The 16,019-nt window shown below is 38.9% G+C and overlaps 1 protein-coding gene across 1 annotated transcript in view; it reads right to left on the bottom strand.

The window, feature by feature from the left end:
- Positions 1 to 485: 485 nt before the first annotated feature.
- Positions 486 to 16,019, bottom strand: part of kitlga (kit ligand a) — a 32,946-nt gene continuing 17,412 nt past the window's right edge. Inside the window, exons 2-10 of the mRNA XM_078256514.1 lie at positions 11,562 to 11,672; positions 11,000 to 11,056; positions 10,375 to 10,527; positions 9,590 to 9,770; positions 7,603 to 7,653; positions 6,674 to 6,771; positions 6,321 to 6,430; positions 4,165 to 4,229; positions 486 to 4,022 (exon numbers count right to left, since the gene is read on the bottom strand). Coding sequence (XP_078112640.1) covers positions 4,199 to 4,229; positions 6,321 to 6,430; positions 6,674 to 6,771; positions 7,603 to 7,653; positions 9,590 to 9,770; positions 10,375 to 10,527; positions 11,000 to 11,056; positions 11,562 to 11,672 — 792 coding nt within the window. The 3' untranslated portion in view covers positions 486 to 4,022; positions 4,165 to 4,198. The remainder of the gene's footprint in view (positions 4,023 to 4,164; positions 4,230 to 6,320; positions 6,431 to 6,673; positions 6,772 to 7,602; positions 7,654 to 9,589; positions 9,771 to 10,374; positions 10,528 to 10,999; positions 11,057 to 11,561; positions 11,673 to 16,019) is intronic.

Here is a 16,019-nt window from a genome sequence, read left to right as displayed (position 1 = left end):
CTTTTGGGATAGATTGACCTTCAGGGCAAGCCATGTGATTTACCAGTGTGTAGGAGAGGACATTTGTTTTCTTTATTATCTTATGAACATGTCACAAAACACATTATTCTAGGCAGCTTTTTCAAGCACAAAAGCACATTGTTGAAGAGCACAAGCTTTTCTTGGACACATTTTTCCGGAATCTGAGAACTGCCATTATAGGATTTTAGAAAAGAAACCAAATTACAAAAACAGATTTTTTTTTTTTTAATTAATTTTACATCAATAAAACATACTACGCATTACTAAATGTGTCAACTTCTTTCCCAGAGGTGGGTGGGTAATTACAGTCACAAGTTTTCAGCTTAGGTATTTTACCTAAGGCAAATGTTTGGAAAATGAATGTCCTACCCCTCCCTCCTGAGGTTCATTCTGTACTGATAGGATCACACAGCACAGAAGCTTGAATATAAATCCTGAACAACAAACAAACCAAAAAATAACAATTGAATGAATATGTGTACTTTATTCATATCTCATATATGTTTCTTTACATTTATACAAAAATACAGAAAACAGTAGAGTTTTTACCCAGAATACCAACCGGGCAATAATTATATTTGCTTTTTGGCACCCAGTCTTATTTCCTGCCTAGAGCCATTTGAATCACCCACTGAAGTGAGTGAGATGGATTGGATCCCTTTAGCCCGAAAGCACTGTTCAGGATGAAACTTTGTTCACTTTCAGACCACACAAAAAAACCCACATAGGAACAGCACTTAAGGGCAGTCATTCTCTCGATTAATGCATGAAATTGCTTGGTTTCTGGCTTCCATGCATTAGACATGCAGACTTTGTGGCTCTCGCATAGACAGGAAAATGGGAGACCATGTTATTTATTTTCCGTTCACAGCTTAGACCTGTTGCAGCTCATGATATTCATAGACTATGTATAAAAAGCAACTTTTGACAGAGTATACCGTGTTTGTTAGTTTGGTTGTAGCTAGACTAGCCTGTGTCTCTGTCAGAATACTGGGGACTGCAGGTAATAGTCTTCATGTTGAGGAGAGAAACCTAAAGATGATTAAAGTTAGAGTGAGTCTCAGGTCTAGACTGCCATAGATAATATGCTCCAATATTGTTCAAAAATGCATTTTTTTGAATAAAAACAATCGGCTAAACACTATTAAATAACAGTACTTACTTTCCCCACACCACTAATTTCAGATATTCCCGGTAAAAGTAAAAAGTACTGTTGATGTGGATTATATGAACACCCATGTGGTATTTTTTTGATAACACAGAATTAGTTCTAAACTGCCATAGAGAATATGGCACATATTTTAAATGTCGCTAATAAAGTATTGTTCAAAAATGCATTTTTGAATAAATAAAATTATCTTGCAGTTAAACATAAACAATACTGTACCACACCAATGAATTCCACCTATTGATGCTGAAAGGTCTGAACTATATGAACACCAATGTGGCATACTTTTTTTTCAAACACATATTTTGCACAATATACTCCTCCTATAAGAAAATTCCCAGCATATAGTCCCAAATACACATGAAACAAGCATAGTTACCAGTTGAACCGTTTCCTAAAAGTTACAAAGGCTAAACTGTAATGAATGGACAGAAATGTCACAGCCACTGCGGGCTTTTCTGCCGATAAGAGTTTTTACATACTGAAGCACTGATTTCCGAATCAACTGGGCACAGGTCAAGCCATCTAAACTGTCATGAGTTCATTTAAATAAAAAGAAGAAACAAGAGAGAGATATTGGGGATCATATCTGTTGGGTTATTTATTCTAATCTGCCCTGTACTTATCTTTCCACTTTCTGCTACCACACAGAAACATAGACAGGCTTGTGACATTTACACACACAGTCAATCACACTAATTAAACAAGGCACAAAACCAAGAATGGACATGGTACAACGTAAGACCACAAACATGATAGAAATACTCAAAATAGATATAGAAACAGATGTTTGTGTCCTGCCCCACTGTCATTGTCAGCTATTTGCAGAAGGGCGGCCTGATGGGAAAGGCCACAGCCAAGGTGCTCTGTTCACACTCCTACCTCGTTACTGATTGTCATCAATAGTCTACATAATCTCAATACCTAGTATCCATCATAAACTTACTTTACTTTGCGTTAGGCAAGGCTTTGTGGGAGTCAACTCGTTTAAATATTTTAAACCTGTTGCCTTTCTCCTGACAGCTGTGATATGATGTGTTATCTCTGAGACAGGAAGCCCCTCCAGCTCCTAATCTGTCAGATCTAAGAGTGCATCAAAGAAAGGAGAAATGAGCCTCAGGGCTTCTGCAATTGCAATAGCTACATACATGTGGATTGAACAATCTCACGCAAACTGTTTGGATTTGACTTCCAGGGAAAAATTTCCCTTTACATGGATCTTTGTACACAGGAGAGAAACAAAGGAGGACCTTTTGACAGTGCTACAGTTCAGTATGTGAAGGAGATGACAGTGCTTTTCCTTTGACAGTGTATTATGGTGCAACTTTAAGGCAAAATTGATATTTAGGTCTGCATGGCATTCCTATGTGGCGAGCTTTGAGGATTGTGAGAATAACTAAGGTGCATGTCTGTAAATTTCATAAACAGTGGTATCACTCATAAGCATTTCATTAGCATTTGAATCTTGATTAATGCAATAACTAGCTTTGCCAAATTGTTTTTTTTATTATACAAGCACAACACTGATACCAAAGGCAAAGTCAGTACTATAAATATATTTGGTCGTTGAGTGAACAGTAAAGAATTGATAGCTTGATTAAAAATGTTATATTATATAGCATTTGTATATTCAATCTTATTAATTGATAGCTTCATTTAAAATGTTATATTATATAGCATTTGTATATTCAATCTTATTAATTGATAGCTTTATTTAAAATGTTATATTATATAGCATTTGTATATTCAATCTTATTAATTCGTTCTCTTTTTACAAACGTGTTAGAAATGTAGTTTCTTTTCCTTTTATAGAGGAATGGACGTCAAAAATCTCCCCCGTAACAGTTTTTGCTTTGCAAGCATAAAAGGTGACATGAGTAAAAAAAATGAATAATAAAGGCATTGTAGAGCTAACATTTACTATGGGAGGCCCATTATTGTCTTACATGCGTCTAACTACTTTTTGAATTCACCTTGTTTCAAAAACATCCTGGATCCACAGAAGTCATCCCTGATACTTGTTAGCAGAATGGCATTGCAGGTCTTAATGGTCTAAAAGTAAGCAGCATATTTTGTATATATGTGTTTTGTTCTCCATGTAATCCATTCGTACAACCTATATCACCCGAGTCATATATACTGACAACAACAACAGCAAAAACATATGAGGAAATGTAACCTGTTCTGTGTTTGTTGGGCTTACGATGTGTTACAATATAGATTGCTCTTTAAATGTGACCCTTTAGTAGAGGTGCATAAGTTCATGCCATAACCAAACAATGGGACTACACCTTGGAGTTACTACTTAACATTATATTATATATATTCTTTAGAAAAGCCTGGACTACGAGGAAACTGTAGAGCTGTTGAAGATGTGGTTAACATGAGGGTCACCAGAGGTAGTAATTTGTGCCTCAGTTCATACAAGAGATAACCAGTGTCAGTAACAGCTGCTTCGCTGTCTGATGATGAACTGGTGGGCCCAAAAACACAGGCGGACTGTAGCAACTTGCAAAAGGGGATGTTTTACTCCAAAAGTTCAAAATGTGTTGATGGATGATTAGCAGGCGCCAGAGAATCCAGTGGGGTGTGGTAAGGGTGGTTTATCTCTGCTAAAATCTCACTGTCTTTTTCAAAAGAATGGGGGCTATGCAGCAACACAAGCTCATTCGTACGGTGGCAGGCGTGGTTTATCTGGAAGAATCTCGGCCGTGGTAATTGTGAATCTGCCCTCTCGTTAATCACGCGAGCAGTCAACAAGTGCCTTTTACCTTTCAGCTTCATATTTGTTTTTCATCACCTTTGGACACCAGCAGGAGGAAAGAGAAGAACCCTGTGAGAGAAACGTGTGGGGAGAGGTTTCAGAGTTCAAGTGTCAGGAAAGGATTCAAACAAGACGTTCTTAATTTACAATACGTTAAAAAACAGATGTTTTTGTCGCTCTAATTTAATGTGAAAAAAAAAAAAAAACTCACCAATTACACCGAAGAACATGGAAGGGTAGAAGCGTTACACTATTTCAATGACGTTCAACATGTTTCTGTAATTGGACAAGAAGAAAATATTAGACAGTAAACTTTGCTTCCTACATGGCTGATTTATCAGCCAAGACTGGCTGATATGTGGACCGTGTTGCGTGGTTTAATCTCTCATGGTAAGGCGAGCCAATCGCATTACCCAGAACACTTAGAGGGTTTTCACGGCGCATCATCAGACGCGTCATCAGACCCGAAGTCGCCATGTTGGAGGTACTCCGCATCACAACAAAGCACAGGTACTGAAGTAGATCCCGAACGGCGTTAAGGAAAATGGTTAATTATTGCCACGTTTTAGGTTGTACCAATAGGTCAGACCGAGAAAAACATTGGGAATATTATCGACTTCCAAAAGTTATTAAAAACCAGGGAGAGAAATGCCAGAAGTTATCAGAGGAAAGGAGGCGCTTGTGGTTGGCAAAGCTCAACCAGGATCTACGAGGGAAAACTGTCTTGTTCGGTCTTTGAATTGAAAACTATTGAGAGTCACTTGGCTACACCTTGAGTATCATAATTATATCATACAGTTAAGGTTAGGTTGATTATAGATGTTATTGCATTACTTACTTTGGCCTTCACAACACAACAGTCGTTAATGACTTGGTACTGCGTCTCCCTCACCCATCCACACACCATCTGGTTATAAGCCTCCAAACTTTTGTAGGATTTAAGGTCTTCCCCTGTATATGGGCTCGGCGAGAAAACCATGTAGTTGACTATATCGGGATATGCAACTGAAGATAGAATCACCGGGTCGCCATGGATCCAAGAAGAGGGAGCCAACTTGTAGGGATCTGCACCGCCAGTAAACTGCAATTTCTCAAAATATCGTGCCTTTTTTTGTGGTCCAAGTCCTTCCATGCCTTTGCATCTTGGACGCGTTTTGATGAGCTTTTCTGTTGTTTAGACATAAAGTATTAAAGTATCCAAAGTGCACAATATTCCATTACTCCATTCAGTTGTTTACACCGAGTGCCTCCAATATGGCCATGCATCCAGGTTACCACCCAGAATGTGACGTCGGTGAAAACCCTCTATGATCTGCCCCAACCCTGTGTTATTTTAAATCAAGACTTTTCTGTTTTAAATGTCTTTTCCTGAGGTAATTTAGAGATAATCATTCCTACACCTCTATGCTTTTTTAAGTATTTGACATTTACTCTTTGTTTTTGCTTTGTTTTGTTTTTATGATTGTTGAATTTTATGTTGTATTAGCCTTGTATGTTTATGCTTATGTAAAGCACTTTAAACTTAGCCTGGTCCTACCAGACTCTGGTACATTTCATTTGTACAGAGAGTCTGGCCACTCTCCACTGACAAGTGTTAACTTCCTTGAAGGCGGGTACTGTGTTGAAGTTTAAAGCTATTGGATCTGCCCAGAGCCACTCTGAATCTGCCATGACCAATCGCTAACGTTTGGTCGTGACATATGTCATGCGCATGTGTAACAAGAGGGGAGACCGACAACAACTATCGGTTTAGCATTACTAGCGTTAGCCTTAGCCAACTCCTTCACCACTAACGGAGCGAGCTGGAAAAATCAAACTTTTCCCGAACCTCGTGGGGAGGAGGGCCACAACATCATGGCCACCAACACAACTCAGCAAAGATTGTTCTTGCTCGGGCTTTAACTTCTGGATATTCGGTAGCGTTGCCACAACAGACCGCATCTTCTCTGCCGCCATTACGGAACTACAACTCAAAACTAGCGCGCAACCTCAACGTCATCGTTCTCAGCCACTCCCTTTGTTCGCTGAGTGGACCGATAAAAAAACAGTGATGCAATAGTGATGCATGTATACATTATGACCGTTTTCTATATTCTGAGCATATACTTCTTCTTCTAAAGCATCTATTTCTCTAAACCCGTGAGAGAAATTACTGAAATGTGTGAAAAATCACACATAAAAATCCAAACTTTAATGTACAGGACGCCTTAATAAAAGCAGAGCCTCTCCCACTGTCTGCAGCCATTTGGTACGAAGTAACTAATTCATTTGCAGTGTGAACAGGCAGTGAGTTACATAAAGGGGAATAGTTTCCTGTTCACATTTTGCATTGATGGAAAATGAATGTCAATGAGAAAAAAAACACACTTTTCTGATATTTCAGCATCTAGTGGAGCTGCAGTCGCTTCTGTTCCTGTGAAGCGTCCACCTTCACCAGGATTCTGCTGAAGATCCTCTTCATTCCTCCATGATCGGACCTGTTTTGGGGTAGGAAATTATTTTTAACCCAATATTTCTCAGTTTGGAACTTAATTCCAGCCGAAATAAACACAACTCAGGACTACAACGTCTACACAGCATCTGCACAAAGTTGAAAGATCTTCGCCTGGCCGTCATAAAAATTCATGGAACAAAGCGTATCTCATGACCATAAAATAGGGCACTAAGAAACAAGTCATAGCTCCAGAGCGCCTCAGGAAATGCTTAAGGGGTCAGCTCACCTTCCACACCAGCAGGAATACGAGAGCTAGGAGTGGAATGAAAAGTAAAGAGAGAAGGCTTCGCTCCACCACCTCAGTCAGGGCGCTCGTTTCAGGACCTTGGACACAAAAGACAGAACATCACTTTATCCTCTCTGACTCTTAATATTTTTAGTAACAAAATTGAAATTAGCGAGAAAAATTGAAATTATTTTGAATTATTATTTGTTACTCCTTGACGAGAATTGATTCAACCCAAAAAAGTTAGGGTGGTGATTCAGGGATCGTTTTACCCTCATTCTAGTGTTCCTTTCATTGCTCATCTAACTTTTAATGTCTTTATTTCAATAATTATAACCTTTTTGTTTAGTGTGGCTTCCAAAATAGTTGTGAAGATTTACCTTAAGCAGAGAAAAACTTCAGCAAAACAATGTGAAGACAACATTCTTGCGTCAAACTCTGCATATACATGGTTCAAACATCAAAAGAGAAAAAAACAGGTATTTTCCATTTCCTGAGACAAAGTGCTAGGCTGAGCCACTGTTTGAGCCAAGAGGAAACTCACTTCAATGTACCTTTTGTGTTATTACAAGCAGTTTACAGTATGGTAGAAGTTAAGTACATTAATTAACATTTCATTGAGCACGCAGTATAATTGTGTAAGCTGATTCTGATAGAACACAAAGTTGTAGCCACTTCAAATATGGATGTTGCTGCAAAGAAACGTGGATAGATCACACACACATCTTCAAAATAAATGTAACCAAATCAGTATCCGACCAAATGTGAAATATGGTCAATACGAAGTTATTGCCAGAAAAGTGTTTTTTTGCAAAAATACTATAGCCGGCAAAAGCTGGTGCTTTGACACACCAGCTGGTCTGGTTTTGCAAAGCCGATCACAGACCTGGCACTTGATTTCACAGAACTACTGAGAATTGCAAACTTACGTGTATTGCAGCCTGTACACTCTGGGCCTTTACTGCTGGACAGTGGCGAATCTGGGTGAAAAAAGAAAAAGACAAAAAAGGAGAAGAGATGAGTTGGTGAGTTTGGGGTTACAGAAGGAGACAAGCAAAAAATGAGAGGATGGATGGAAAAAGAAAAAAATGTGGAGAGTTAGTGCCGCATGAATAAAACATTTCATTGTCAGGTGCTAAAAATTCAACTTGATGCCGTTTTTTTTTTTTGTACCCCCCCTCCCTCCTCCTCATACACACATAAAAGATCTAATCCAACCACTCTGGCATAGAAAAGCCAAGCGCTTGGAAAGATTGGAAGATTGCTCTGTAATCAACACGTACACAATCAGGTTTCGGCCCTTTTCTTCCTTTTCACATGCACTACCTGGGGACACCTTCCCTCAGTCCTGTGACTCAGACATGTCTCAATAGGCCGTCTAAGCACTGAGACTGTTGAGTTTTTATCTCGCAAAGTTCCTGTGAAGAAATAAAGGTTTGTGGATTAAAAGCTTCTCGAAATGGCCACAGGAGATCTGTCCTAAAAAAAAAAAAAAGAGGATGTTCACAATAGTCCAAAGAGGGTGGCGGTGGTTTTACAAGCAGAACTTGTAAATGGAATGTTGCTGGTTCGAATCTGTCGACAGGCTCAGAAAATGCCTGTGGGAAGTGTGACCTACATCGTAAACTGCCACTAATGTTTTCAACAATAAAACACTTAAACATACATAAAAGAGTTGGTTAACCCAAATCATAAAAAAACACATTTTCTCACTTATCACTGGCGGTATGGGATTGTTTGGATTCATGTGTTGAGGTTTTTCAGATATCCACATCTGTCATGTATCTCACCAGGAACAATGCTCTGGTTAATCTGGATAATCCCCAGACATTGATGTAAACACATTTCATTCGAACTACTTTTGTTTTCTGGAGAAACCTGTTGACAGTGAGGTAACTGATACATTACGGTCTGCATGGGTAGACACAACTACAAGAATGTGACAATGTGTGACTTTGTGACCCTTTAAAAGCTTGACTCAAAGCTCTTGCAGCTCCACAGTAAATCTTGAGCTTCTGCTGGTATTGATGTGACAAAATGTTGAGCAAATTAGGACAGATTATCTAAGGTTTAAAAATTTTTTAAAAACATCACAAATCACACGTAGAATGTCTTGTTGTCAGCCATTCAGGTGATTTTGACTTTCTCCCGACAGATTCATGGGCCAGCTTCATTCCAAAACCATTTGAACTGTGAAACTGAAACTAAGACATTTTTACTGAAACCCACGGTCAAATATGAGTCATATAATCAACTTACCTGACCTGATTTGATGAGAATGTTAACCAATAGTGACCAAATGTACAGAGGACCCAACATCATTGAATGGCAACTGGCAGGTTTTATATTAAAGTTGGAAAACTTGTACTGCAATATGCAAAGTAATGCCCTCAGTGAAAATCTTTAGGCAGTAGGAATCAATCAATCCCCCACTTTCTTACTTTGAACCCTGGAGTTAATAATGGGGGCAGCAGTAAACTTGCTCTCCCGGGCTGCAGTCACCAACAACTCTGCACCAAAATCCATCAATCCATAAACATAGCAGCAAGGCACAGTAGGGCTGCAACTTAACACTATTTCCATTATGTATTACTTTCAACAATGAAGATTCCCAAAAGGATCTTGTCATTAAACAATGTAACTGGATTGGTTTGTGCCTAAATATTTGTTATGATGCATCAAATGGCCAAATGGTTGAAAGACATGAAAGTGGTTTTTCTAATGAAATTAATTATTCTCATCATTGACTTCATAACCAGATGCATACCAAAAGAAACACAAAGCTGCTGTATTTCATTGATGTCACACCTCAAAATGTAGGTTTTCATCGTTGTCATGTAAGTACCAGCGACATCTTAAGTTGCAAAAGTACTATCTCTGTTAACAAGCAGAATACACATAACTATAAACACTCACCTGTTAAATACTCTTCTGTAGTTACTGTGTGTGGTGTTGTAGGACAGGGAGGAGGATCACATTCATCTGAATCTTCTTTATTCTGTGCAGCTATAAGGAAGTCTTTGACAAAGTCAAAATACCGCGCTGTCTGCCACCTGTCTTTCCTGTAGTGGCACTCAAAATCATACATGATCGGCTCCTGCAAAGACAAAAGGACACACAGTTCAGAGAGATTTAAGTTTGTATGTCTTTAAGCGGTTCATTTCAAGGGTCTAGTTGAGAGGATTACCTTGCCTTTAAAACTTAAATCCATAAAAAAGAAAAGCAATGGCATTTCTTTAATTAAGTAAATAATGGAAGTAATGGGCAGCTAGTTGGATAAATGAACCTCGTCTTGCAAAAGAAACTTGCTAATAAAGGTTTGGATGTCAGTGTTGGTCAGCCATGCTTAGCCTCATAACACCATAGTCTGTAGGTGATTCTTTGTACATGGTTTGTTAGCCACATGGCAGCATGTGTCCCCTAAACTGTAACATTATCATACATGAAGAAGTTACAAGTACAAATCTGGATAGCCATCTTTTTTGTAGTTTGAACATAATTTAAATTACCTCTTGCTACTTTAAAAAGGACAACAATTTATGGATTTCAGCTTTAAATATTTAAATCATTGCAAAACTGTAGTTTCAAAGATTTCAAACCTATACTAAGCAGCAACAATGGACATGTTATTTCTGTTTTCCATCTGTTAATGGACACATTTAGTACAGTAGGTCTATGGTACGACCACAATATGAACTTACCACAGACCCCATGTTGAGCCGCAGTTCTTCGAGCATTTGGTTGAATATGCTAATATCTTTTCTGTTGGATGAAATGTTTCCAAACTTATGCGCTAAATCTTTCAAACTCTCCTCCAAGTAGAAGGCGTTTAATTTTACCCAACACATCCCTCCCTAGAAGAAAAAGAAGGCATATAAGGTGCAATAGCAAGTACTGTATGATCACTTAATACATAGTGTGCTAATCAGATTTACTGAAACGCCAACAAGAAAGCTCTCAATAGACTGCATATCCACCAAAGTATAATAATCTTCCCTAGTCAGATGTTACTTTCACAGTTGCATTTGGGAGATGACACAATATTTACACTGTACAATGGTTCTAAGGTCAGCCAAAGTTTAGCGTGAAGGTGTATAGCTAAAAAAAGATTTCTTGCTCTTGGGAGCACGAGTGTATACACATGTAAAGTTTGTCAGAGTAATGGTCAGGACATCTGCTCATTTGCAAATTCTTTCAAAGCAAAGGTTTTTACTTTGGTGTAAATATGCAGAATTTTACATAAATCTAGTAATTACATTTTGGTAATTATCTTCCCAATTTATTATTCCCCAAGAGGTACTGTGGGCGGATAACACAATATCTTACCTCTTCTTTTGGAATGTAGTGTACAGGAATTTTGTAATCTTTAGGAATATTTTGTCTCTGTGAAAAGAAAAGAAAAAGTACAAAGACATTCAAATTTGATCAATACAGCACTAGTTAATAAAGTTAGATCATATACCTGCAAGTTGATTGTGTAGCATGTTGACAAAAAGTCACTTAATTCTTCACCAATACAGGACAAACACTTTCATTTGGTGGGATAAACGCTTAGGAAGTTTGCTTCCCACTCTCTTGGTGTATCATGTTTTTTTGTCCTGTCATTAAGATGATTTTGTTTTGTTTTAAGATGGGGTTTTTTGCTTCCTCACTTTTTTAAACCTTTGTTCATATAACCTTTGCTCATAAAGCAGGTGGCACCATGCTAGTAGAACAATTATGAGTTATAACATTATATATCCTTCCAGATACAGAATTGTTTCAGTAGTGGCAGCCATGATTCTGACCTGATTTTAAGATATGATAGTTACTCATTATAAATGAATGTGATATCCATAATTAGAGTGGCGCTAAAGCTTGAAATGTTTGAATGACAGTTTGTTCTTACCAGAATGGACAGTCTAGAGATGTCATCTGTCACTGGGTTGACGTCAAATTTACTTGAATGTACCCCAAACGTGATGAACAGCAGTAAATGGACACAGACCAGTATCCAAATCTGCAGATCAAAATAGACAAACACAAGATGTTTTAACAATTAGTCACATCTTCTACATGTAATACATTATAACAAAAACAACCTATGATACACTGGTTTCTCTGCACACATCAATGAGTATGTTTACATGCACACTAATATTCCATATTTTCTGAATATGACAATATTCCAAATTTCATACGGGTCATGTAAACAGCATATTCCATTTGGATATTCCGAAAAGAGGCATTTTTGGATTAAGACATGTGGCATATGTCGGTGTTATTCGGGTTTTAGAAGCATGTTTTGGACATGTATACAACGCATTCGGAATATGTGTCTCAATCAGGGTTTTTACCGCAGTTTTGCTTTTTACGGCTTATGGTCAGCTCTGTTCGTTGCTATGGTTGTTGTACACAAATCAACTAGCCAACAGTTTGCAAGGCTGGGGTAGAGATGCGTGCCCAAAAGAAAATCCCACATCTGGTTGGAAAGAGAAACACGTTTAAACATCATGAAATACTTGGATATCAATATGTTTTTGGAAGTATGTAAACATCACAACGCCAACCTTTTCAAGAAGGTGTTTGAAGGGATGGCTGTGTTTGTCGAAGAAGTCCACCATCGGTGGAAAAAACAAAACCTACTTTGCACAGCTGCTTGTAAACGGGAAAATTAGTGGAATATTCATTTTCATTAGCCATGTAAACAGCTTAATCAGAATATCATATTTTTTGGAATAAGAGCAAAATATTACTAAGCGCTTCCAAACATTTTCAGATTTTGCAGGTGACAGTGCAACTCACCAACAGGCCACACCTAACAGCTACAACCCTTCCCCTTCCCAGAACCAATAACCACATTTACAGGCTGATATTATATGCACAAACAGCCTTTTCTGTTCCGCAAGTCAGCAATAATCAATGATACACTGTGATTTACAGTGATTTTAGAGCAACTTGTGCAGCTGGCAATACAAAATGTTCCGATAACGACACATCACAGTATTTACCAAGGACACACAGTGCCATATTACACCAGTATTGCAAACGAAGGTGAGTGAATTATCAGTATTGTCTTTGTTTTGGACCAACCCTCCTGTGTGTAGTCTGATTAGACCTGGGTCTGATAGCATCAGCCACATATGCACAATCATTACTTGCTCGAACACAATGCAAAACCAATACTGATTTTACCCAAGATGGCCATGAAAATTCTTCTGGTTTTTAAATACATGCTTATGGTCTCTTAAACTGCATAATACTTCACGGTAAACAGTTGTTGGTTAAGCATTAACATCCATAATTCAAACAATAAGTCTGAGCTGGGTAACTTTTAATTTATGTTAAGTAATGTGATAGTCTTCCACCAGGCAACATTCTCTCAATGTAAATAGAGGCTCCTTTTATACACATGACAGAAATAGTTTTAAACTTACAAACATTCATTCTGTTTTAATTGGTCTGACCAGCGCTTTTCAGACCACCAGTGAGCTGGTCTTCAGTTGCTGCAGTGCAGCTGGCTCTCAGCCAACTCAGTCAACCTTTCCACTGGATGAATAACGGCTGCGGATCCGCTCCGGAACGTCGGCGGAGTCATTAGGTTTCCATTAAAGTCAATGTGTGCATTTCCACTGACTGCGGAACGGCTGCGTTCCGACTGCGTCCCAGCTCCAGCGGTCCGCAGCCCTCCGGAGCAGATACGCAGACCTTCTATTTTTGCCAGACGCCAGAGAGCTCCGCAGCAATTCAGCACACGGCAGATACAGAGCCATGTCTTTCTCTATCACTCTGGGCAGATTGACAGGAAGTCAAGCACAGAAACAAAATAAAAATCCGGTTAATTTTCAAAATAAAATACACCGTGCTCACGGCGGATCATATTTCCCTGCACTACACCTTGAAAACACAGCACATAGTTGTTTCCCCTCTACTCCTCTGGATGGAAACTGTTGTTAGTTTTGTGGTTATATTCTACGTGAATTCGCGAGATATTGTGGGTCCTCGTGACTACAGCTGTCAGTCATGGCCGCAGCCGTGCCGCAACAAATCCGGACGTAGTGGGTATTGACGGACGGCGGAGCACGCAGCCGTTCTGCAGCGGAGCCTGTCCGCAGACATTTCCGCATTTCCGCATCCATTTCCTCATCATACATATTTACATTGAGTGAAGTTCAGATGCAGCCGTTCCAGATAGGCAGATTTCAGATAAAATCATGGTCTGGATGTGCAGGGTTTAGTAATCTGATACATTTTGTTCCCTCACAAGCATTGCCCAGGGACAGAAGATGAAGTGATTTGTCTCCAACTCAAATTGATGTCTTGAGTAAAGGCGGTATAGGTATCGGTGTCTGAAAAAAGCAGTATACCTTTTTTGTCATATTGCTAGTTGCCAGGTCTTAAAGTGGTCAATAAGCAAATGGGTATTGATAGGAACAGTGGATTTCAGTTGGCGTATTTACACATAAATTAAAGTCTATGCAGTCATAAGTGACTATTAAAGTTTGAACTACCAAATTTTTAATCAGAACTAACAGCCAGGTAGGTAATATCATATAATCTATGATAGTTCCTTAGGGTATTTTTGGTAACAATCCTTTTTTGAAATGTAAAAAGATGTGCAAGATGGGTTTTGCAGTTATGAATGGAGTCTTAATGTTATCCTGTAGAATTTTTGCCCCCTAGCACTAGCGGACAATGTTTTTACGAGTAAGACAAAATTGCACAAGCTCGTGGGTGGCTGATTGACAATTGGTGATGATAATGCAAACGTAGTAATGCGCCAACAAAAAAGAGTGAAAGAATTGCTAGCGACAAATATAGATGTAAAAAAAAAAAAAAAATAGTTTTAAAAATCAGCTTTGCAAATGTTGTATGGGAAAGAAAAGAAACTTTTGGTAGATGGAAAGGATACAAACAATGTATTTTAGTAAGGAACACTGAAAATAAATGTTGATGATTAACGGTTTAACCACTAACTGACAATAAGAATTATTCTTTTCCATTCTTTTTTCTGCTGAGTTTGTTGCTCTCTGCTGGACGGTCCTCACAGTGGAGAGCTATGTGACACATGCCGCTTTATCGCTGAGGACTGGCAGGTTAAATCTGCTGTCCTACACAAAGTATGCCAGGCAGACACAGCTGACAATCTCCCAGGTGGATGCGGTAAGGTTGGGCTCGTACAGATGCAGACTTGTGCCGTTCGCAAAAGCAGTTCGAGGAAAGTAGCTGCACAAGTCAACGTCAATGCGCAAACATGGCTGCTTGATCGGTACAAGTCCGCAGCTGTCCACAAACACTGAGTGCAGAGGGTACGTCCGAGCATCCCGGACAGGGGAACTGGGACGGAAATTGCCTGCTTGTCGGTTACTGTTTAATGATCATTTAACAAGGGTTTGCTATCGGTCAGAAAAAGATAAAATATCTACATTAGCATACCTTACACTAAACGTAAACAAGTATATTGCAACTTTAAGATGAGGTATTTTACTGCCTAATGGAGGTGCATCGGCTTACATTAACACTTGCCATTCCTTTGGCTGACCTCTTCTCTGTGCCAATCATATTATGCAATGGCATGTCTCTTAAATAGAGATTAGGGCCAGCCACAGCCTAACCCAAAAGCAATTCAGCAACCTTGAAAGCAAACCTCCCCTTTGGTGAAAAGCTTTAGAGTGTTGCACAAATGGGACTCAGTGAGAGGGATAAAAATATAATAGTGACTGAGCCATGTCTAATCTTCAGGCACTTCAACTTGTACAAAAGGATGTTGTTCTGTTGTTTATTTAAGCAAGGGTTTGATAACAATACTTGCTTTTTTGCAGCAGCTCGTTGTTTCTCATTCACAGTTACATTCATTCTTTTGCCGTCTACATGTTCCCTGCCAGTTTGGCCATTCAGATTGGTCATTTTGAAATCTTCAAGGCAGAGTCCACCACCCACGTTCCTCCTGTTAGTATATATTTGTCAAATGGAGCCACAACAGGAAGAGAATGGAACAATGATCCATCAACAGCAGGAAAGGCCGAAGAAGGAAAAGCAGCATGTAAAGCACAGATGGGATGTAATTCTATTTCACCAAGCTTCTACTGCTCACCAAAACTAATCATCTTTCAATGGCAGACAGGGACGATAAGGAAGAAATGCTTTAGGACAGATAAGCAAAAGACATATGTGGGACATCTTCTAATTCATCAGTTATGCCTTAACCTCTGCATGTCATGAACCACATTTGTACAGGATACAGTGAATGAAATCAGAGATGCCCGAGATACAACTTCAGTACATAAGGTCAAGGATTTTGCAAGTAGTCATGTTTCAAGTTGCTCAGCAAAGCAAAACTTAACCTCCAAATTGTTAAACAAATCTT

Source organism: Sander vitreus, chromosome 8, assembly GCF_031162955.1.
Source record: "Sander vitreus isolate 19-12246 chromosome 8, sanVit1, whole genome shotgun sequence".
Lineage (NCBI taxonomy): Eukaryota > Metazoa > Chordata > Actinopteri > Perciformes > Percidae > Sander > Sander vitreus.
The sequence above is the reverse complement of the archived record's forward strand: the minus strand, read 5'-3'. Positions and strand labels throughout refer to the sequence as shown.